General features: G+C 40.0%; 1 protein-coding gene across 4 annotated transcripts in view; it reads right to left on the bottom strand.

Moving 5' to 3' along the window:
• Nucleotides 1-4,946: 4,946 nt before the first annotated feature.
• LARP4B (La ribonucleoprotein 4B) overlaps nt 4,947-22,432 on the bottom strand; it is a 57,531-nt gene continuing 40,045 nt past the window's right edge. For 3 of the 4 annotated variants that reach the window (XM_083823682.1, XM_083823683.1, XM_083823685.1), the window contains 8 exons: nt 22,142-22,351; nt 18,787-18,893; nt 18,018-18,272; nt 16,955-17,000; nt 13,604-13,768; nt 10,476-10,600; nt 9,322-9,433; nt 4,947-8,816 (listed from right to left, as the gene is read on the bottom strand). In XM_083823682.1, coding sequence (XP_083679808.1) covers nt 8,535-8,816; nt 9,322-9,433; nt 10,476-10,600; nt 13,604-13,768; nt 16,955-17,000; nt 18,018-18,272; nt 18,787-18,893; nt 22,142-22,351 — 1,302 coding nt within the window. In that variant the 3' untranslated portion in view covers nt 4,947-8,534. The remainder of the gene's footprint in view (nt 8,817-9,321; nt 9,434-10,475; nt 10,601-13,603; nt 13,769-16,954; nt 17,001-18,017; nt 18,273-18,786; nt 18,894-22,141; nt 22,352-22,432) is intronic. The other variant, XM_083823684.1, reaches the window with a different exon arrangement.

The following is a 22,432-nucleotide window of genomic DNA, read 5'->3' as shown; positions in this document are numbered from 1 at the left end:
TCAGAAAACATTGAGATATCCCTGGCAATACTGCCAAGCAGCGGAAGGTGGCTTCACACCAGTGGGTAGCTCAGCACAGCACAGCCATGATCTTGCTCCTCCTCCTCAGAAGGGCAGGGGGAGAAAACACAACGAAAAAAGCTCATGGGTTAGGTAAGGACAGGGAGATCGCACACCTGTTATTGTCACAGGCAAAACAGACTCAGAATAAGGGAGAGTAACGTGATTTATTGCATATCACTAGCAGACCAGAGTAGTGAGAATTAAAAGCAAAATACATCTCCCCCCCAACCCCTCACCCCCACCCTCTTCTCCCTCCTTCCCCTGAGCAGTGCACGGGAACGGGGGCTGCGGTCAGTCCCTGAGGCTTTGTCCCCGCTGCTCCTTCTCGGTCCCTCTCTGCCCCTGCTCCACGCGGGTCCTTCCCACGGGATGCCGTCCTTCCCGAACTGAGCCTGCGGGGGCTGCCCACAGGCAGCAGCTCTTCAAGAACTGCTCCCACACGGCTCCGTACCACGGGGTCCATCCCCCAGGAGCAAACTGCTCCAGCACGGGTCCCCCACGGGCGGCAGCTCCCCCCAGACCCCCTGCTCCTGCGGGGGCTCCTCTCCACGGGCTGCAGCTCCGGCCCGGGGCCTGCTCCTGCGGGGGCTCTCCGTGGGCCGCAGCCTCCTCCAGGCCACATCCACCTGCTCCACCGGGGGCTCCTCCACGGGCTGCAGCGTGGAGATCTGCTCCGTGTGGGACCCATGGGCTGCAGGGGGACAGCCTGCTCCACCAGGGGCCTCTCCACAGGCCGCAGGGGAACTGCTGCTGCGTGCCTGGAGCACCTCCTGCCCTCCTGCTGCACTCACCTTGGGGGCTGCAGGGCTGGGTCTCACTCCTCACGCCCAGCTGCCATTATGCAGCAGCTTTTTTCCCTTTCTTAAATCTGCTCTCACAGAGCTGCAACCAGTATCACTCATGGCCCAGCTCTGGCCAGCAGCAGGTCCCTTTGCAGCCTGCTGGAGCTGGCTCTGCTCTGACATGGGGCAGCTGCTGGGCTCTGCTCACAGAGGACACTCCTGCAGTCCCCCTACTACCTTCCCAGGCTGGAGCCAGTTTTGGTACCTGTATCTCCTATTCCATGTCAGAACTAAAAACCAGTCTCAGAGAGCACCTCGTTTGTTTGATTTTCAGCGTACATTCAACCTGTCACCCAGCTACCACAATTCCAATCCAGTGCAGCTACCTTCAGATTTTCTAGGTGGGGATGGAGACGTGCCTCAGTAGGCAGGATGGCAGCAATGCTTCCCCAGAGCGGTGGTGTTTAGGTCTATGTGACAAGAGCTAATTCAAACAAAAAGTAAAATACACGAGTTTATTTGAAACAAGATTTGCTGCCAAGGAGGCAGTTGACCGCCAGTCCAAGCAATCAAATCACTGGAGCAAACTGGTCACTTCAGTGCCTACTCTCCGTATCAATGGGTCTCTCCAGTACTTCTCCCTTGCCATAGCTTCAAGGAAGGAAGCTGCCCTCAGTACCACCATGAGTCACGTTAGACAAGATGAAGCGAGCATTTGCCAATACGTAGGGAGTAAGGGTTCTGGCAGAAATGAAAAACTTGGTTTCCAGACAAGCACCACAAAACCAGAAACAGGTATAAATATTCAAAGACAGAGCATAATATTTTTTTTTTTTGTATTTATTGTATACATTAGTCTGGGAACTTAGAGCCTAAGAACTGAAATATATCAAGATAATCCTCCTCTGAGTGGATTTGCTTTAACATGTGAGGGGGGAAAAAATCCAGCTAACTTACATGTTTCAAGATGCTGAGCCTACTGCATTTCTGAACATAGGTGTAATTCTTAGGAGCAGGGATCAACAGTCTTCTTCCACAAGCAATGCAACTCTCAAGCTTGACAAATGACAACACTCCATCTCCAGAAAGGAGGAGAATATACTGAGAGAGGGGGAAATGACTGAAACCTTACACATCCCATTTCTAAAGGGAAATGATGGAAATCACATTCCAGAGGTGTCAGAGGCTGTGTAGGCAAGGCTAGCCACAGCCAAGGCAGACCCCAAGAAGCACCATTTCGGAAACAGGCCTTGTCCCCCAGACAGACCGTTCATCAGCCATCTCCAGCCCTGTTCCCAGCACCCGGTGAGTCCTGCTGCCTTCCTGGCTCTCCCATCCCGGCACAGCCCGCAGCTCCCTCCCGTACTGAGGCTGGATGGTGGGAGCCGCAGGCCCCTGAGCCCACCCTGCGTGTGAGCCACACGCTCACATTTTAAGGAAGTTGCAGTCAGAGACAAAAAGCAAGGGCAAGAACAGTTTCTCATGCGTGCTGCAAACTACACAGCTGCAGTCACTGGAAAGTACTCCAAGCCTTGGGAATGAGATGAGAAGTAGGCCAGGCCTGGGGACCCTGATGCACCCGTTGTGCCTGGGCTGACATCTCACTGCATGCAGCTCCACTTTTGGAAGACATTTGGGAGACGTTTTATTAGGTACCAGTAATTCTGCCTTGGCACGTGGATTTCATAGGTCTTTCCAGCTTCGGTGTATTTTACAACATTAAATTTAGCCATTCATCCCTCCTTCCTCAGAGCACCCTTAGCCAGGGTAGATTTACTGCTCTGCAGACAACCGCCTGCCTACAGCAAACAGGATGTAAAGCTATCAAACCGCAGAACGGCTTCCACCCTGTACGTGCCTAACACGAGTACACAAAACAATTTGCTCTTCAAACTGATGCAAATTTAGGAGAGATTAGGGGGCGTGATTTTGCCTGAGCCTCTCTTGCCCCAGCACACACCCTGCTGTTTTGTGAAAAGCGTACTCCAGGCTGTTGTGGCAAAACAACGCAGACTTCTGATAAGACTGCCGTCATGAAACAGATTTCAGAGTTGACACATTTACAGCATATATATGATAGCCATTAAGGCTAAGGCAAGAACTAGACCCTTTTGTCTCTCTTCTCCCTATTATGAAAACAAGGCTCAAAAATGATTAAGCTACCTTAGTTTAACAAGTTGAGCCACATTCACTTAATGTAAGGTAACGCAACACACACAAGCAAGGCTATATTTATGCCAAAGCCTTTTGCCCTGAATTTGTCATAAGCTAATTGTACAAATTTCCAGCTCGTTTCAGCTGCTGTAAAACACCAGCATTGCCAAAAACACCTCACCTTCCTCATCAGGGTGCCGACTGCCCACCCCTGCCCCTTCCTCCGTTCTGCCGACTGTGTGACAACCTGACACGTTCTGGAAAAGTCCTCTCTGCTGCTTTTCAGACAGACGAGTGTGCTGATGACATGAAGGGAATCAACAAGAGGAGGACACTGCTAGGCACAGGTAAGCCAGCCTTTCGACAGCAGCAGCATTTCTTGTGCTTATTTAGCGTAATAGTTTGGTATTAGCATTCCACCTTCAGCATTAGTATTCCACCCAGAATCGTCGTTTGATCAACTTACGTTGATCATCGAATTACGTGAAAGATGTGTAGCCACGTTTTAAGTTTCATGATGCAACAACGCAGCCACCGTGAGCAGCTGGCATCAGCGCCCTACCCCGCTGTACAGCTCCTTCTTCCAAACACAGAGGTAAGCGGGTAACATTACTTCCGCCAGCTAACTTTTAGTTGAAATCGCTTCCCTGACTCAAGCCATTACACCCATAAAAGCCAGGCCATAAAAGCAGGTAGAACAGGAGGTTTCCAGGATTTCGTGAAGTAAAAGCACATTAGAAAGTGTAGTAAAAACATTTTACGACATTTTAAAGAAGCCCCAGGATCAAAATGCAACAAGTTTCTGTGATAGTAAATACCGTCTGGACACTCAATTGCATTTAATCTTCCCCATTTGCTATTTCTCTTCATGCCCAGTAGGAAAATAAACCGTTTCTTCAGTGTGAACATTGGGGCAGCCATCATCTGTCCCTTCATACTGGGGAAAACTTGCACAAAGGGGACACCGCCTAATTCTGTTGTGTGAGCACATCGATCCCGCATTTCGCCCAAGCAGGGATGGCCCTGAGGAGCTACTCCAGTATTGTGGCCACAACACTGGTGAGTTTCCGTGCGTTTCTACGTGTTAGGTAATAGGGGACTAAGTTCCAACAGTAGAAAAGCACACCCTATTCTGACGTTAAAATTGGTTGTCTTCAACTATTTGTAGCCCACACGAGGACCAAACGTTTAGCCGGCACAGCAAGGTTTTCTATCATGCAGAAGCCTGCAGTGCCCAGTATGCCAGGGATGGTGTTCGCTGACAGTTCAGTGCTGCTCCACTCTGTCGGGCATACAGTCGGGAAAAAACAGCAGCACGCAGCCTCGTCTGTACACAAGCTCACAGAACATCCAACCTGTAAAATAACACTGCAGTACTTCCCAAGATGAACACTCAGACATGGAAGTCTTAGGAATTATGTCCATCATTAAGCCTGGTCAAATACATGTGAATGAGACACAAACCTAAAAAAGAAAAACTGTTATAAGCATTTCTAAAATAGATGTGCTTAGAGGGGGAAGCTCTTCTTTCCTAAAGAAGGCACAATGACAATAACCTAAAAATAATGCCAGGACACCCCCAGATTCAAGTAACCAAAACTTTAAAATGAATGTTTTGAATAAAGTTCTGACTCGATCATAGACTCTGAGGAAAGCACTAATAAAGACAAGAACCCCTTGTGAACAAAGCATCATATCAGCTCTTCCCCCCCGCCCTTTATTCCCACCCTCAAGTTAATCATAGTTAACTAAGAGATATTGCTGCCTCCACCAGCGATGTTATTTGCTCCTGTGCTGCATAGCCCTAGGTGATGGTTACAACAGCTGTGCTGAACAGGAAAGATTTTTTTTCCCAAAATTAGAAATAAAGAATTTCCAAAAATGGGAGCAAAAGACAAAAGGTAATAAAATACTGCTGAAGAAAGGTTTAATTAAAAAAATCAGGGATTCAACAGTGCCTAAATCTTTATTTTTCATAACCTACATATTTTTTTTTCAAATTAGACAGTTTTACATTTTATGACACAAAAGGAAACTTAAATTACTGATAGTTTACATGTAAGCTTGATTCCAGTCTTAATGGAAGAAGAACAAAAACAAAAACCCTCAAGAAGGCTTCCATATTACACTTCTATTTCATGAATTGGCAGCTGTTAGGTCTCCTTAGAAATCTTCGATTGTCTGCTGCTATTAGTGTAATAGGTTACAAAGCACATAAAAATCCCTAACTGTAGCTAGCTGAAGGAGATACAGAGATAGGTATGCACCATTACAGTCAGCTGTTGCTTGTGATACACTGCACCATGCTCAAACAAGGGCCTTCCTGTGCCAACTGCTGAAGTCTTTAAAAGGATAAAGCAGCAACCGAAGAAAATTGCCACCGTTCATAGGTTTCCACGTGGCAAGTGACAAATGTCGTGGTGGGGGACTGATCCGAAACAAGATCACACAAAGTTTTAAAAGCAACCCTTGTTTTGTTTTTTTAAATTCCTGGAAGAAGTCTCAGATCCCGTTTTAGCTTGTTTGCAAAATGAAGAGCATCACGACACAATCCCACAAGGTAAAATGCCAATTTTAATTACTGTATCCCTGAACCTTTAACTCAGCTACTGCTTTGGGGAGGTTTTTCATTTTAAAAGCCACATTTTATTATCTCTATGTATCGTAGCAACAGTCTGCATGCAACTTCACAACTCTACTCCGAAAACTCCATTTTGTCATCGAGTGGAAAAAAAATCTCCAAGTAAAATGCAGTAAGGATAAGTTGTACATTACACAGCTATTTGGCGTGTCACCTGTTTTTTTCTTTAAAAAAAGCTATAAAAACCACATCAGAGGAAGATTTAAACTTTCGATGCAACAGACTGTTGCTGGGTAAGCAGTAATTACAGTGTATTGACCTAGCACAAATGGCAGCAGAATACATTAGAACAGCACAACACATCCTGCTGGTCTCAATATATTACCTTATGTACCAGTTGAGTATTATGACTAGCTGTACACAGTCGCTGTAAGTAACCACTTGTGATTGTTTGCAGCTGGTAAGCCTTTCACTTTCAGCAGACAAACAAAACGAACCATACAGCTGGCCTAAACCATACACAAATCTAGCTACCACTTTCACTGCCACCGGGGAAAGGATAAGCATGTTCAAATCCAATGACAGAACTAGTTGAGCAGTTTTGGTGATGTTGTCAGAGTCCTATCTCCTCCCACAGCATTCACAAAGTGCGCTTTTTAAACGAGAAAAATCAACGGATTCCAGCATGCCCTATTTAAACCAATTCTGCAGCATACAACAGGCTGGATTTAGAAGGTCAACTAGTTACCGATTGATGCTTTTAATAGGAAATTTATCAGGAGTTAACTTCTACGGTTACTTTACAGGTCTAGGAATCATACTTAGGAAAGCACTGATATTCTTGAAAGCAGACAAATAAGCTTCAGTGTATATTTTCTTAGCAGTCTGAAGATTTTTCCAATTAAATTTGATTTTATTAATGACTTAAAATTACAGTTTGACTGCTAAAATTCAATATTTACATTGCAGAAAACTTTGGAATTGGTTAAATCACTTATTTTTAGAGGGATTTAGGAAAACATTTGAGGGCTTTCAAATAAGACTTTGGTTCCATTTCCCTTTTGCAGTGAAGAGGCAGAGTCAGTTCAGCACACCAGAATAAAATAAGAAAAAGAAAAAACAACAAATTAAAGTAATATTCAAACCACAACATTTAGTTTATCTACATCCAGCTCAACAGCAACATTTATAATATCAATAATTTTTATCAGATTTTTTTCTTTAGGGTACCTTTTTATATGTTCTGATTATTTACAACTGTACAAGCAAAGCACACACTTCCAAGTGCACATATTTAATACAGTATTGACTATTTGCATTTACAGATTTTTCAACAATCTGAAAAAGATCAACTGTTTAAGATCTTTATAAGGTATATTACAAAAACTGCTGCTAGTTCCTGTACTACAGTATGTTTACCCAGTAAGACCAGTGACAATAGATACATACTGTAACTGAGTAATTCTGTATTCCACTCTTGCTAACCCTCAATGGGGTCAGACCTCATTAACTCTAAGCTGTCTTGTACAAAAGTTAAGGCAAAGTCATTTTCAAGTTTAAATAAAATTCAAGTCTTTAAATATTGGATGGAAATAATTCTTTAAAAAAATCAGTTGTTTAAATAAACATTTTTGTGGAATAAACTGTACTGTCATAGTCAGCAGGAATGAGTTTAGTCTGAACTTCCTGCAGTTTAAACACTTAAAGAAAAGCTTTAGGCATTTTAAAACAAAAATAATTTATATTCAACTTTATTAGAAACTTGCTAATTTAGTGCATCCTTGTCCTTCAGAAAGCGCATCACTTCTAAAGTAAGTGTGAGAAACCTCATCCCAGAGGTAAATATCAGGGATCTCTTCCTCCACCACACAAAACAAACACCATTATCTCACGTCTCGAAAAATTTAAATCTTTATGCCAATGCTTGTAGTTACAGGAAGACGTCAACACAAGGCTGACTAAGATATGAACTCTTTCAAAGAGCACTTGGGGTAGAGTTTAAAAAAAAAAGTCTACACAGAGCACAGGGGTAACCAGAACATACAGCGCTGACTCAGTTAACTCCCTTACAAGCACAGGGAAGCTAAGGTTATCACAAGAAGGCTACAGTGCTTTCTCCTGATAACATCCACTAATAAGCTTCACCACCATAGAAGCTCAAAGACTTAATTCTTTCTATTCACAATGTGCTTTGTATTTGCAAATTATAACATCAGTTTTATTCTGGAGTGAGAAGATGGTTACTTGCTTGCAGTAAGTCAAAAAAGGAAACGTTTTAGAAAGACTGCTATGGTGCTCCATAGGATTCATTCTCTGTGTGCAAAACATCAAAAAAAGATTCGATTTTTAAAAACGCTAGAAACAACTACTCGTTTAACCTAAAAGTGCAAGTTCATTTGCTGACATTTAGTACAGCAGCCCAATAAAAAAAATCTTCAAGGTCACATACTAACTCGTAAAATGTATCTACTTCCTTGCACTCTACACACTAGCTGCCGTTATCAGTCTTTTGGACACTTTAGATATGTACTTGCAGACCAGTTTATTAAAAATATTGCAGCAGCACATTTCTGCTTAACAGTTTAGAAAAAAACTCACTATACAGAGCTTGCACTCACACAGCCACAGAGAGGCTTAATAAAAAGTTGATTTTTTTTTTAAGACAAATATTTTACATCTTGAAAAAAATAATCACACTAAGCTTCACCTCCAATTAAGCACCAACCTAAAGGTAAGGTTTAGAACAACTATCCAGAAATATCCAGAAAAAATAGAATGTTTGTTCAAGAGGGGAAAAAGTATTTCACAGAAAAATAACTTGCAGGCATTGTTACATGCCTAGTATCACTGCAAGCTCCTAACCAGCAACTCATTCTCAGGTATCTTAGTGGGAACATGGGTTTAATTTGTGGGAAGCAGACCTCTTTTTGAACCCCTCCCAGTTGTTAGTTTCATCACTGAGGAGATTTGGGAGGGGTGTTCTGTTCTTTATTTAAGCGTTTGCCAACAGCTGGAGGGGACGATCTGCGTCCTGACTGTCTCCTCTGGTCTTTGGGTTGTCCAGGATGTGACTTCGCAGGAGGAGGTTCTCTGTTTTTCTCTATTGTTTCTGTGGGCTTTCTTTCTTCTTTCCCACATGCTACAGTGTTTGGCTTCTGTTCTTTCTGGGGTTGCAATGTAGGAGGATCCTTAGTTGTTCTCTGGCAAATTTCTGCATAACTAGGTTTTCGCAGTTCCTGTGAAATCAACAGCAAACAGGACAGCAGAGTTAAAGCATCCTGAGCAAAAACCATTTACTTTAATGAACAAAAAAAGGAAAACCTTTTGTCACAAGTGACTGATGTGCTTAAATGTGTATAAGTGTTTGAATATAAAGTTTACAGAAGTGGTACAGAAAACAAGGAGCAAGACAAGGTAAAATGCAGAACGCTATTCCAGAACAATGGAATACTGTGACAGAGAAAATACTTCTAATTCAGGTAAATGCTAAAACAGCTGAAAGAGCACAAATACTCCGGTTTAGGTATCAACATACAGATTAATACTTCTACCTCAAGGCAACCACCAAGTAAGACGACAATTCGGGTAGCGCTATCATTCACTGGAAGTTATCTTGAACATTTTTGAACTGTTAATTGCGTATCATATGATCAAGCAGCAATGGGGAGCAACAGAAGCAATATTCTGTTAAATACACCAAAGTGAATCATTAAGAGAAAGTGAAGCAGTAAGGGCACTTACTGTGGCAGCCCCGTTGACCTGTACCGATTTACATGCAGTACTGAGTGTGGAAGAAGAAACCCTTTCTGTGCTCTGTGTCTCTCTCTGCTGTTTATCCACAACCTTGGAGTCCCTGTAAAGCATCCAGCAGGAAAAAAGTCTCACGAAAACCGAAACATCAGGATAAGTGATTGATCTAATAATGGCTCTGAAACTGAAACTGTGTTTGAGTATGACTGTGAAGTTATAGCTATAATTTGCCTGGCACACTATGACTAGCATCGCATTTAAAAAAACACTATCAAACATAAATATTAGTGTGGAATTTGACATGACCTAGTATTTGTGACATTCTGATAGCTTTTGGTAGTCAGTTATCTTACTCCTGTTACTTGAACACCTCAATGTGATTAGCAGGCTCCCTCCAAATGGTCTTACTGAAAACTTTCTTTCTCCTATGAAGACAAATTGAGGGAGATGGGGTTTTTCATGGAGACCTTACAGCAGCCTTCCAGTACCTAAAGGGGCATACAGGAAAGCTGGGGAGGGACTCATTATCAGGGGGTGTAGTGACAGGATAGGGGATAATGGCTTTAAACCAAAAGAGGGGAGATTTAAATTAGATATTGGGAAGAAATTCTTCACTCAGAGGGTGGTGAGGCCCTGTCCCAGGCTGCCCAGAGAAGCTGTGGATGCCCCATCCCTGGAGGTGTTTGAGCCCAGGCTGGATGGGGCTCTGGGCAGCCTGGTCTAGCAGTAGGAGTCCCTGCCCTTGATGGGGGGGTTGGAATTAGACGATCTTTAACGTCGCTTCCAACCCAAACTCTTCTATGATTCTTTATTGTATGGACAATGATACTGCCCACAGGATCATGGATTTACTCCCTGTGCTTCAAGGCTATCTAAATACAAGACAGTAAAGTACTCAGTAATTTTTTTTTTAATATTTTCCAAGGCTAAAATACAACACTAAACTTTTGTCTGTTGAATGACCGTCTGGATCACTATTATGATCCTGTTCAGAAATTAAGTTTTATTGCCTTCACTACAAGTACAAAAAATTACTTTCATCAATATTTTAAAAGCTATTTACAGTGTTCCATCTTGCATTCTGATGACAGCAAATGCAAACATGACAGAGTAGAATAATTACAGATGTGTAATTAAGTTCTTACTCAGAAGACTGGGTTGGCGAAGGAGACCTTTCAAACGTCCTGGGCAATGTAGAAGAGACTGGCAACAATGGCTCCCGAGGAATTCCAGATGGAATAGTGTTTGTACTTGCATCCACATTAAGGTTCTGAAGGAGAAAAAAGGCACAGAAGGGCAATCATAGTATCCAATTAACATGGTTTGCCTGAAGATTAATGCAATCGGGAAACAGTTTATATGTTGATTTTAAATTGTGAAGTAGCTACAGAAAGCTAAAGAATTAGCTACATATATTGGAAGGGTCCAATATATGGATTGGAACTAAAGTTTTTTCCTTTACAATTACTTAGAAACACTGACAAATAAATCACATCGAGGTTCTTTTGCAAGGAGTCTGAAGCTTTTTTCCCTGTGGGACATATCTGGATGACAAAATCACTTCTTTCGACCTTGGAATTTTGCATCCGGTGGTGACAAAGGCGGCTTGGTGTCTCCTTACATACCCATAGCTAGCTTATTAAGACAAAAGTCTCTCAGAGTTATACACTAAAAATCAGCTTCTGCAAAGCTCTAGCTTCTAACTCAGCACCATCCTGATAGCTGGTGCTAAAACCAAAGCAACTCTAAAAAATGAAGTTTTTGCAAACTAGGATATGACCATCAATTCAAAGTCCCTTTTCTATGCTTACAGTGTGATTTGCTACGAGAAGAGGCTTTTTCTGCAGCCCTGACAAGATTGTTCTAATGTCAAGTGACATGGTGCTTCCAGATAAAGGCCAGATAGATTCGAGATGCACGCATGAATTTAAGTTGTCACAAAGTAAGAAGAAAAGTGAAACAAGACTTTCTCTAATTTTAAAAAAGTATTTCTAATATTTTAACCATTTCACTTGTTCTAAAAAGTGTTCTTTTTCATACTGCTTCTGACCTGACTGATTCTAGAACCAGAACTGGAAAGAAGGGAGAGCAATGGTGGAACCCCAGCACAGAAGGAACACAATAGCCATCCTTTTACCCCTAAGGCCAGCAGTCATTCAAAGGTCATAAAACACAAGACTCCTGTGGTCACTACTAAAAAAGAAAATGGTATTTGATGACACACAAATCAGGCAGCATAGGTTACTATGCTGGATTTAAGCCTAGTTTTATTTGAAATAAAAAGTAGAACCATAAGAGGCAGATGTTTAAAAATAAAGGAACAGCTTCTATAGTCGTACTCACTGTAGCCGTATGTGCCTAGTCTTGAAATTGCAAGTTGCTGAGTATTCTGGCCCAAGTTCATTGAAATTCATAGGTACACGGTTAATTGAGAATAACTTCAAGTGAAGCAGGCATGCAAGTGCTGTTGCTAGGCCAAAACTCTCAGCCTCTCATCTGAGAGAGCTGCAGCTTCCCAGTTAGAAAACATGGGATGATTAGCTCCTGCCATTCCCCAGAGCTACATCTGAAGTGCACAAAGATATGATGCCTCTCTAACAATTGCTGGAAATCATAAAACCTAAGTCCACTTAGCTTCTTTACACGGGTCTTGCTGATCTATAAAACAAGAGCAGCACTGCATAAATCTAATACAGCACTACGTAACTCTGTGTCACGCAACAAAAAATTGCTGAGATTAAGATGAAAAGTAGCCTGTATAAACTGGCAAGATTCCAATGCTAACCTTACTAGTAGAACACAATTGCTCTTTGAAGCCAGTTACTGCTATCTTATTCATTATTCACGCCAACATGGAAAGAGTGCAATTCCTCTCTTGCACACAATGGTACAGACATTAACTCATGGAACCCAGAAAAATAAAAATAGGAAATCAAGGGAAACTTAAACATGACAGTGCATTGTACCTGCACGGTATCACAAACCATCAGTGCCTCTACAGGGGAGAAGAGCAAATTCATTACGTTAAGCACACTGCAAAGCAAGTACTGGATTTGTAACAGGAGGAGCAATGCGTTTTAAATTGTAGCAGTGATAGTGACTGCTCAAATTACATTTAAAACATGAAATATGGTAGCTAAAACCACTCTAGAAATAACACAGGTAAAATAAAAATACACAGATTGCCAAGAACAGATCACAATCTAGATTACTGGCACACATTAAAGACTGCTCTTATCATGGCACTGTTCTGCACATTCCTTCTAAACACAGCCCTGGAATGTAGCTGTCTCTTGTCTACATGCAGGAGACAAAATAAATACTGTGTCTGTGTAATTTTGTTCGAATAGGGACTGCTCTGCTACCACTACTTTCCTTTACCAACCTATATCCTAACAACCTCTGATACCTGGGCAACAAGAAAACACATCTGCAACAGTCCAGGTTCTAGAGGAAAAATCAGAAGATTTTGGCATTCATTGGGTTGCTTTGCACTGCTATATCCAGCAGTTAGCTTCTTCATTTAGAAGTCAGCCCCTGGATATAGCAGTGCAAAGCTAGAAAAACACAAATTAACATTAGAGCTAGCAAAAATTTTAAATGATACAAACTTTCATAGCCTGGGCTGTTCAGTAGTGCACAGGGTGTATCACTCTTAATAGAGAACATACTGTCACTCACAGTTCTAAGAATGAAATCTACGAACAGCTACTGAACATCAATTCTCACCTGCATCTCTAGATACTGTAGAGAGCAAACTTTGGTTGCCAAATCATAGGTATATTTTATCTTTGTGCAATATGACAAGGCAACTCTTGGATCCAGCTGGTTTTGATAGCAGTTCTTATTCCAGCTGAGATGCTTTGTGTATTAAGATTACATAGGCAGCTTCTTTATATTTCAACACTTAAAGGTTTGTCACTTGAAAGTGTTTTATATACAGTTCAGAAGTCTTGACTTTCAAATAGGACAAAAATTAATCATTTTTCACATGGGTCCATCAAAAACGCTGAGGCAATCAGGAACAGTAAAGAGTACATTTTCTAATCTCTGATAATCTACTTATGTGGGTGCACGTATTCCACACCATTTCAAATAGAATACCCAACAAATTCTAAGATATAAATGCAGAAGGCAGTCGCACGACATTTGACAGCTGTTTTTTTTTAAAGCATTTCTCACGACCCGTGTCCTTCTTACATATAAGACACCAAATCTGAAAACAAGAGATACGCAATTCTTTGTTTTCCCAATGAAAACACTGACTACTCACTCTCTCTTTTGACGTTCCTATTACCACACTGGACAGTCTGTTTTCAAAAAGGTCTTCAGTCTTTAAATTGCCAGCAGCCCCGGGTAATGGAGGAAAGCTAGATAAACCCAATTCAAAGCTAGGAGATGGAGGTTTTGGGGGTGGTGGAGACTGTGTTTGGCCTCTCTGGAACAGAAATAACATGCTGAGGTTACCACACTGGATGACAGAAAAGGAAGTCATGACAATAAGTGATAATTTGCATTTGATTTATACATGCAAAGCCCTACAGACCTCCCCCGCCCCACTTCCCAAGAAAATCACAGTACCCAGGAATTCATTTTCCATTGGTGCCCTTAAAATATTTAATTATAATTTAAATGGGACGGCATAAGTATTTTTTAGTGCTGCTGGTATAGTTTTCTCCCTGACCCTTCTTTCAGGATGTACAATACACTGACATGGAAAAGAAAAAGACCCTTTTAGATATCATGATATAGTGAAAATTCAGATACAAAGCCCATTTATGTGTTGCTGTTAACATTCTATGTTAAAGACAAGAGTTAACAAGAATCTTATATCGTTCAAGTTCAGATATGTTAAAAATTGGCAAGACAGCATGCCTTGTATTTAATGTAGATGACGGCACTTTTCATCAAATTTACTAAGTGACCATATGAATTCACATTAAAAATGCAAATAAGCAAAGTTATTTTTGAAACATGCAGAACTTTTCTAATTAAACCTAAGAAAAACAAAGTTCCAGGCAAAAACATTATTGGGTTAAAATCTGTACCACCTACAGCAGTTCAAGACTTAAATGAGTCCTTCAGGCAAAGATCACTCATGGAAACTGCTTGTAAGAATTTGTAAAACTGTTTTATTTCCATTGAAAAACTAAATTCCTTATGTTATACACTGTAACTTAAGTTACCCATTAACCCGTGCTAACATGATCTCTGCTTCAAAATAGTAAACGCAAAGTTGTCTTTGAGATGATTCCTGTTTTTGACAAGGGAAACAGTTACTGGTATATCACTGAATGTGAGAATAATGCTTATAGACAGAGAATAGGAAAAATGTTGCATTACTTACTGTTTTATCCCCTTCTTTTTCACGAAGAGCAATAGACATGCAAAACTACCCTTGAGATCCCTTCACAAACTACATTCTATGCCAAAAGGTGTGTGTATCAGTTGGAAAATAGGGAAAGAATAGACACAGAAGCAAGAACAACTGCAACCCTCAGGATTGCTACTAAATCGGCATTATGCCCCTCCAAAGACAGAATTCAAGAGTGTTACAGCAATGAATGGTATAAACCTCCCAAAATAGAAGCTAGGTGACCCATCAAAGGGTCATGGAAAGAAACTACAGTTTATCCAGCTCAAACTGCAAGAGGGACAACCTTCTCCTTTTTAAGACAGTATTTCAAATCACAGAACTTTGTTTTCTTAAACAGGACTCAAGTCCTGTAATAGATACTGCTTTAGATATTCCTAAAAAATAGATCCCCCTAAAAATATGTAAGAGAGAAGTAGCATGGGTATATTAACATGTTGAATTAGAGGGACTAGCAAAGACTTAAACGTAACTTAAGCTGCCAACTGCATAAAATTTCTCAAGTTAACTTAATGCAAGTTCAGTAATTGGCTTATGTCCCTATATAGCCTCAGATATAAACTGTTCAATTTCAGGTTTCGTGTGCTTTCTCAAGCGAGGATGCATTCTTCCTATAAGCGCTCCTTCTAAAAATTAAAAGGAGTCATCGCTCCTTTCAAATACAGCTGGCTGTGCTGATGTCCTACATACAATACACAACCACTGCACATGAAATAGGATCCTGGATTGTACAGTCTGAAGGTGTCAAATGTCAATCTTTCACTTCAGGATACGTTACCTAACGGTGTACGCACTGAGGGCGTGCAGCTGCTCCCACCTTTGTTGAAGCTGCAGTATGGGACAGTAGAGAGTACAGATTCACGGGCCAAAAGAGACTGGAAGGAACCTGACTACACAGACTGCAGTTAAAGCCTGCTGCTGAGAAAAGGGAACTGGTAGACCTGACTTCCAAAGAAGTCAGTTTTACCAGTTTTACATTTAAAGTTAAAACAACCTTTAAAGTCAGCCGAGTCTGAAGAACCTCTTTGTTCAGTAAGAGTGCCCCAGGTAATCCTTGCTCTTGCCACTCATTTATACATCATGCCTAACCTGTACCACTTCCTTGTTCTTTCAAAGGAAGGAAAAAAAAGTCATTGATGGAAAAAACATCAAGCAGCTCTTAAAGAGCAGAAGAAATAAGGACTGAGAACCTTACATGTAATCTGATCTTACTGAGTTTTGAGAAGTTTGACAAGAACCAAAAGGAACCACTTGCCCTGTTATACTTCCTAAAGCCTTGACGTTCTTTCTTATCCATGTCCCATTAAACTACTCAACAGCAGGAGGCACCAGTATGCAAATGCAATTATTTCAGACTTCTGAGAATGTGTTATGGCTCAAGCAGTGGCATTTCTCTGCAACTGTAATGTGAATCATGAAATAATCCAGTGAGACTTCATGAACTTGCCATGTGAAGCAGAAATGAATTGCAGAGAAGTGTCTGGTTTTAGCAAACCAAACCCTAAGCACTATAAAAATATAGCTAGTGGGTAGAAGAAAGAAATAAGTCCAGACTTTTTAAGTATTTATTTAGGTATCTACCTTGAATTTAAGTTCACAAAAATCACAGTATTTCAAGCGTTAGTATATCCACCCTTAACAAGTGGTCCTGAACACCTTAGTGCCTCTTGCATAAGCAGAATCTCTCATACACTCCCTATAAATGAAGGATGACAATATGGTTCCTGAAAAAACAGCTCTGTCCTTCCAAGGAGAACTAGAACTGTTTATTTTTTTATTTTTATTTTTTTAAACTCAGAGTTGGAAGTAGAAAGGGAGAAAGAGGGAGAGGTATTAGATTTAAGAAATATAACTGATCTCTTCGTAACTTAACATTCTAGCTATACATTATGTGACACATGGATCTATAAAATACTCAATGTCTACATGAATGATAATCAAATCTCAAGCTAAGCTAAAGTTGGCCCTCCGTGAATGCGAACAGTCAATCATACTGACAAAATAACACTAAGGTAGAAGTCATTTGCCATGATAAGAGAGTAATTTTAACTTTTTCCTGACTTTTGAATTAATGGACAATCTTCTCTGATACCCAAATGCAGTAAACTCCACTGAATTTAATCAGCTATCTTCAGTCAAACAAGTTCTTATGCAATAGGTCATCTCACCTGCTATTACACATAATATCCATACTATTGCCGCCTTGCTACCCCACTTTAATTATAATTGAATGCGATCATGAAAACTCACCGTAAACTTGTCCTCCCTTTTCTTTCGGTAGCCATACGAGTTTTTCCTAAGGGAAAGAAAACAGTTATCAGAACCTCGCCTTTACATGAATAGAGAAATTAGTTTGAATCACTATTTCATTCATTTTTAGTTCTTAACAACCTGTCTAGAATGTTTTAGGGAAAGGTTAGCAAACTCATTAAAATAAACGTACAGACTTTATACAAGTCAGCATAACACACTATTTGCAAATAATTCCTGAGTTAAAAGTGCATCTCAGCGCCAAATATGTCTAATGCTTAGACAAAACCTTTGAATAGCCAGGGGAAAAGTTGTTTTTGTTTTTTTTTTTTAAACACAGAAGTTTAATACAGGATCATCTGCAAAAGACTCAAGTTATCTTCCAATTCTGTAAGCAACTCAAAATTATTTAATTGGAGACAAAAGCACAACCATCATTAAAGAAAGTACTTTTATAAAGCACTTATTAGAACTGCACTGTATTTCAAAAATTCCAAGATAAACCTGCTAAATTCTCAAATTAAAATTGTTGCCATCACTTTTCAGCCTCCCCCCCTCAAACTGCACAACAATAGGTTTTCTTAGTTGCACATAATCCTTCTTCTTCCCTCCATACAAAGCCATCATCTTGGACATTGTAAACATCTAATATGGGTAAAATTCTGGTCTTTCAACTGAAAGTATTAAGAATAAGCTCTGCTGGTACAGATTCAGGTGCATGATCTACACTGTGACAATGGAATGTCAGAACTGCTTCATTAAAGCCAAACATGCAAAAAACTTTCCTACAATACCTAAAGAAAGCATAGAGGATTAGATCTATGTAAATTGTTCACCAGGTGCCTTTAGTGGCTTTCATTTGGTAGGAAAGTATGCAATTCCACTTTGCATTTTATTTCTCTATTTAGGACTTCCTCTGAAGTACTTTCCAAGATTTTAGGTATGAGGAGAGAGTCTCAGATTAAAATAGTAATGAGAAGAGTACCGATAGCATTCCTCTTTTAGTAAAAGCAGCAGCACCAATATCATGTTCTTCAGCAGACACCTACAGAAGCACACTCACCTTCCTCTACCTAATCCAGGAGACGAGTCCACGCTGGTCTGTTCCATTCGTCCAGTTCCTACTTCCCTCTTGGTGTAACTCGTAGTAGCATTCTGCATCCGTGTCCTGTTTTGTCCCGGCTGCCGCGTCTGTGGACTCCTGACGCCATTGATTAAACGATCAGCAGAAAAGTTGAATATTGTAGGACTGTCTAGAAGCCCAGGTCCCCTTTCTGCACTGGGTATTGTATGTCGTATATGGGACTTGCTAGGATTCCTACAAATTCAAAAGTCATTTCAACATACGTACTATGATAGATCTTCTGAGGCCTAAGTCTATACACAGAATTCAGAAGAAGCAAAATCTTTGGTCCTCTATCGAGCATTTCATTTACATGTTAAAATATTCATTTGAACAGGCCATGTGAACTATCAAGTTAACCTTTCCATTGTATTTTCAACTCTGGCTTAACTAAAAACTACTTGAAACTGAAAATGCTAGATCAGTAATACTGCTGGTCACTTGCCATTGTTCAGAATATTTTATCTGAACGTATTAAATCATGGAACAGACAAGTTCTCAGCTTTCAGACAGTCCATTTGCAATTAGAAGCAGCATGTTCACTAACAATAGCAACACCATCTGGCCTTTGCTGTCACTTAACCTTGCACCAAGTTCAGTTTCACAAGTATTTTCAAGTTAGGTGGTGTTTCTAAGATAAGTAGATTAAAACCCCATATACCGGGTAATATAGTCGTGTATATATGGCTAAAAGCTAAGTTGAACTTGCCTGTTCCTGGGAGGGTATTGTCTGAGTGTAGTCAGTGGTGAAGCAGCAGGCTTGAAGGTTGGAGATGTGAACCCATTGATAAATCCAGTATTTGGAAATGGTGTTACCTAAAAAAAAAAATATATATTGCATGCTCATAATTGTAAGCAAACTGTATACTATTTTCTCTGAGCCTTGTATTTTATATCCTTCTACACAGGTCAGTACTTAAAAGAATGTCTCAAACAGCAGTAGAGCATTTGCCCAGTACCTTGTAACCATCTCACAAAATGCTTTTTTTGTTTGTTTGTTTTGTTTTTGTGGTGTTTTTTTTGAGAACACAGCCACTATATACATATATTCAAGCTCTGACTTGTTAAAAGTATTGAGAAATATTGAGCCAAAATTCTCAACTGTAAGCACTCCTCCTCTTACTTCAGACCACACTATGAAGCATCTCTAACCCCGAAGCCATACATTGTTAGTCTCTAATGTACACAACATGTAAATGTTTCTTATTTATATGCAAATCACTCCTTAAAATAAACCTTCTCGATTAGTTCCTCATTCTAGTTAGTTATCTTCCACATGACACCTACATAAAGCCAAGAGAGCTAATGAATGTTAAACGGATCTGATTCTTTTTGCATCTTACTAACTTAAACTACACGTTACTCACTGTCTCATTCCCAAAAGAAAATGCATTAGCAAAAGATTTTACGGGGGTGGGTGCATATCAACATCTGATATTAACAAGATACCTCAATTTGAAGCACATTCATATTAGCTTCCCCAACATCACTAGTGTACTATTTTTTTTAAGGGTATGAATGAGTTTCATTTAGGAAGTATTATTAGCGATAGCAAATGCTTGCTTATCGTCTTCTCTCCCTGGAAATAACTCAAATGCAGAAGAATAAGACTATTTTCAATTAACATTTATATCATACTCAGGAATAAACTTCCACATAGCACTCTTTCTGTACATAATTAAATGATGAAAAAGACTGCATCTTCCAAAAACAGCTGGGATTAACAGTTTCCTATAAATGGATCTGTAAACTTGTCTAAAAAAGCTTGTCTTTGTTCTTGTGAAACTTAGAGCAAATCACTAATCAATGAAAACACCAAAGCTGTCATCCCAAACTACTGTTTGCCTAACCTAGTGAATGTTAGCAAATGCTACCTGACTCCGAAACCAGACCCTTAAGTTTAATGAAGGAACAAAGTTTCATCAAAACACTGCTTTGAAGTGCTTTGTGCTTTGATATTTATAACTTGAACACTGTAAATTCAACCAAAGCTAGCAAACAGCTACTGAACCTGAATAATGAAAAAACACTGAATGCAGAAAAGGAAAATCCATTTAATTCATTGCTTAAATGGACACTAGCAATATTCACCTCTTTTTTCTTTAGAGGGATGATCCTTTTAGAGATAAAAACATATTTCCACTTTGCAATAATGACAAATGCCTTAATTTGCTTTCTGCACAGAATTAATTTGATTCCTCAAGAGTACACCTATTTTTACAAATAGTAAAAGACAGATCTTTTTTCAAATACTATTATGTACTTGATGAAGTAGGTAATCTTAAAATTTGGAGGCCATGCTGCCATACTCTAGTTTCAGAATTAAAGCTTTAAGCCCACACTATTGTGTGTATTTCATCACAAGCTAGAGATGAGAAAGAACAGTTAGCATTTATGCTGAAGCAGAAGACGAGAGAAACTTCTGGCATATGTGCACACCAGTCTCTACACGCAAACTGCAATCTTGTCTCATGAAAATTATTGCAGTATCATTGTTCTTCTTGGTCCCTGTTCTCCTCACAAATGATTTCTATTCAAATATAGCTTCTTCTATTGTGTGAAACCACCACGAAGGTTCAATAAACATCATACTACATTCATGTACACAAACTGCAGCCAAATGCTGTAAAGAAGTGCAGCCAACCAATGGCAATATGCCTCAACACAGTGGGAGGCAATGCTCTGCCAGTTAATTTTCCTATTTTTACTAAGAAAGGTATGAGAACTTTTAACGCTGACCAACTTTTAAAGTCTTCCCGCAAAAGCCAGGACTAGTAAGCTTTCAGGAGTACGAAGTTCCACGATAACTTAAGGCAGATGCACACTATGTTGTGCTTGAACCTGTGGCCAATCAATCTACACGTACATCGGTGCTACCAAACGACTCCACTATTCCACAGCAAGACTTGTGCAATAGCTGGGTTTCATTTTTCTAGAGTAAGAACCACATTCGTTTTAGCTGCTGCTTAATAACATGTCTGCCTCTTAGAATAACATTGTTCACTATGCTCGTTACCTTGTCTCCTCCACATTCTTCATCCCCCTTAAAAATCCTTCCCCTGCAAGGGCTCTGGCTGCCTTCCCTATGTGTGAAGTGTTTAGCACACCAACTTTTTAATTAGCTTGCTGTTTGGTACACAGGAAGTTTGCTCAAGTTTGTTCAAGGACACTTTCATCCTCTGCCAAAAAAAACTAAAAAGCTTCTGATTTTGAAGCATTACTACCCTAGTTTTTCAGCGGCGAGCAAAGAGGCATTTATAGAGGGGACAAAGCGGCTCCAACAGAGGACAACATTAGTCCCCGACTCATTAACAGAAAACTATATTCATATTAATTTCCATAGGATGACAATGGAAGACTAAAATGAGCCAAGAATGTCATAGTGGAGGAAAAGATGGAACACTCACTGCAGGATCCATGTCCCAATACAGTATAAAAGGACTTACTGCTACCACTCTAGCTCTAAGGCTTACCCTTTTTTTTTTTTTAAAGAATTTGAAAAATAATTTAAAAAACTTTTAAAATGCTTAACAGAACTAATTCTATTTTTTATTGCCAAAAAGATGCACAGAAAATATTTTATCCTGTTTGGCATGTTCTTAAGGGAATTTAGCAGGTTAAGCTAGAACTTCCCTGCTGGAAGACCAAGACACTAAATCATCCTCATTTATGTGATATGGTAACATTAAAGTTATTCAGTACAGATTTTTTTCTGGTATTCATGTACATATTCTGAAGATCTAGTTTCTCAGAAGATTTTTGACCTTTACTGAAAGAAGTCTTTACTTGGCCATTATCAAAAGAAAACTTGCTTATATCTGGAAAGAACTACTGCCTCAAAACCTGAAAGGTTAAGAAGAGAATCTTGCTCCAGTTTAAGAACAGATGCTATTCTCAATCTTGTACATCGTGGAGAATTTTGAAGAACTGTTTTTCAAGAAGAATCAGCATCTTAAAACTACCCTTTTTAGGATACGTATCCTTCCTGTACCTCAACATCAAGACTCCCTACCAAAAATACCAACTTTGAGCAGAATTAACTGCTTCTTAAGCAAGAGACTTACCAAAGCAGGGTCAAGGTAGCTGTGTGTGGTTGACCAGGTCTGTGGGGCGATTAAGCTGTACAACGGAAACTGCTGTTGGGGGCTGTATACTGGAGGTAAGTAAAAGGATGTTGTGTAACGCTGCTGCGTGTAGAGGTTCATATCCAGAGGTCTATATCCATTCTTTGGCAAAAATGTGTTTATAGCTATTGCCTTTGCTTTTATCCTTGCCTGCAAAGGAGATTAGATTATTTATTACAGCAGCCTTTCAAATGTAATCAGGATGGTTCAAACTAGCAGATCTCAAACTGG

The sequence above is a fragment of the Anser anser genome (assembly GCF_964211835.1).
Source record: "Anser anser genome assembly, chromosome: 2".
Taxonomy (NCBI): domain Eukaryota; kingdom Metazoa; phylum Chordata; class Aves; order Anseriformes; family Anatidae; genus Anser; species Anser anser.
Note: the sequence above shows the minus strand (reverse complement) of the source record. Positions and strands in the feature narration are given on the sequence as shown.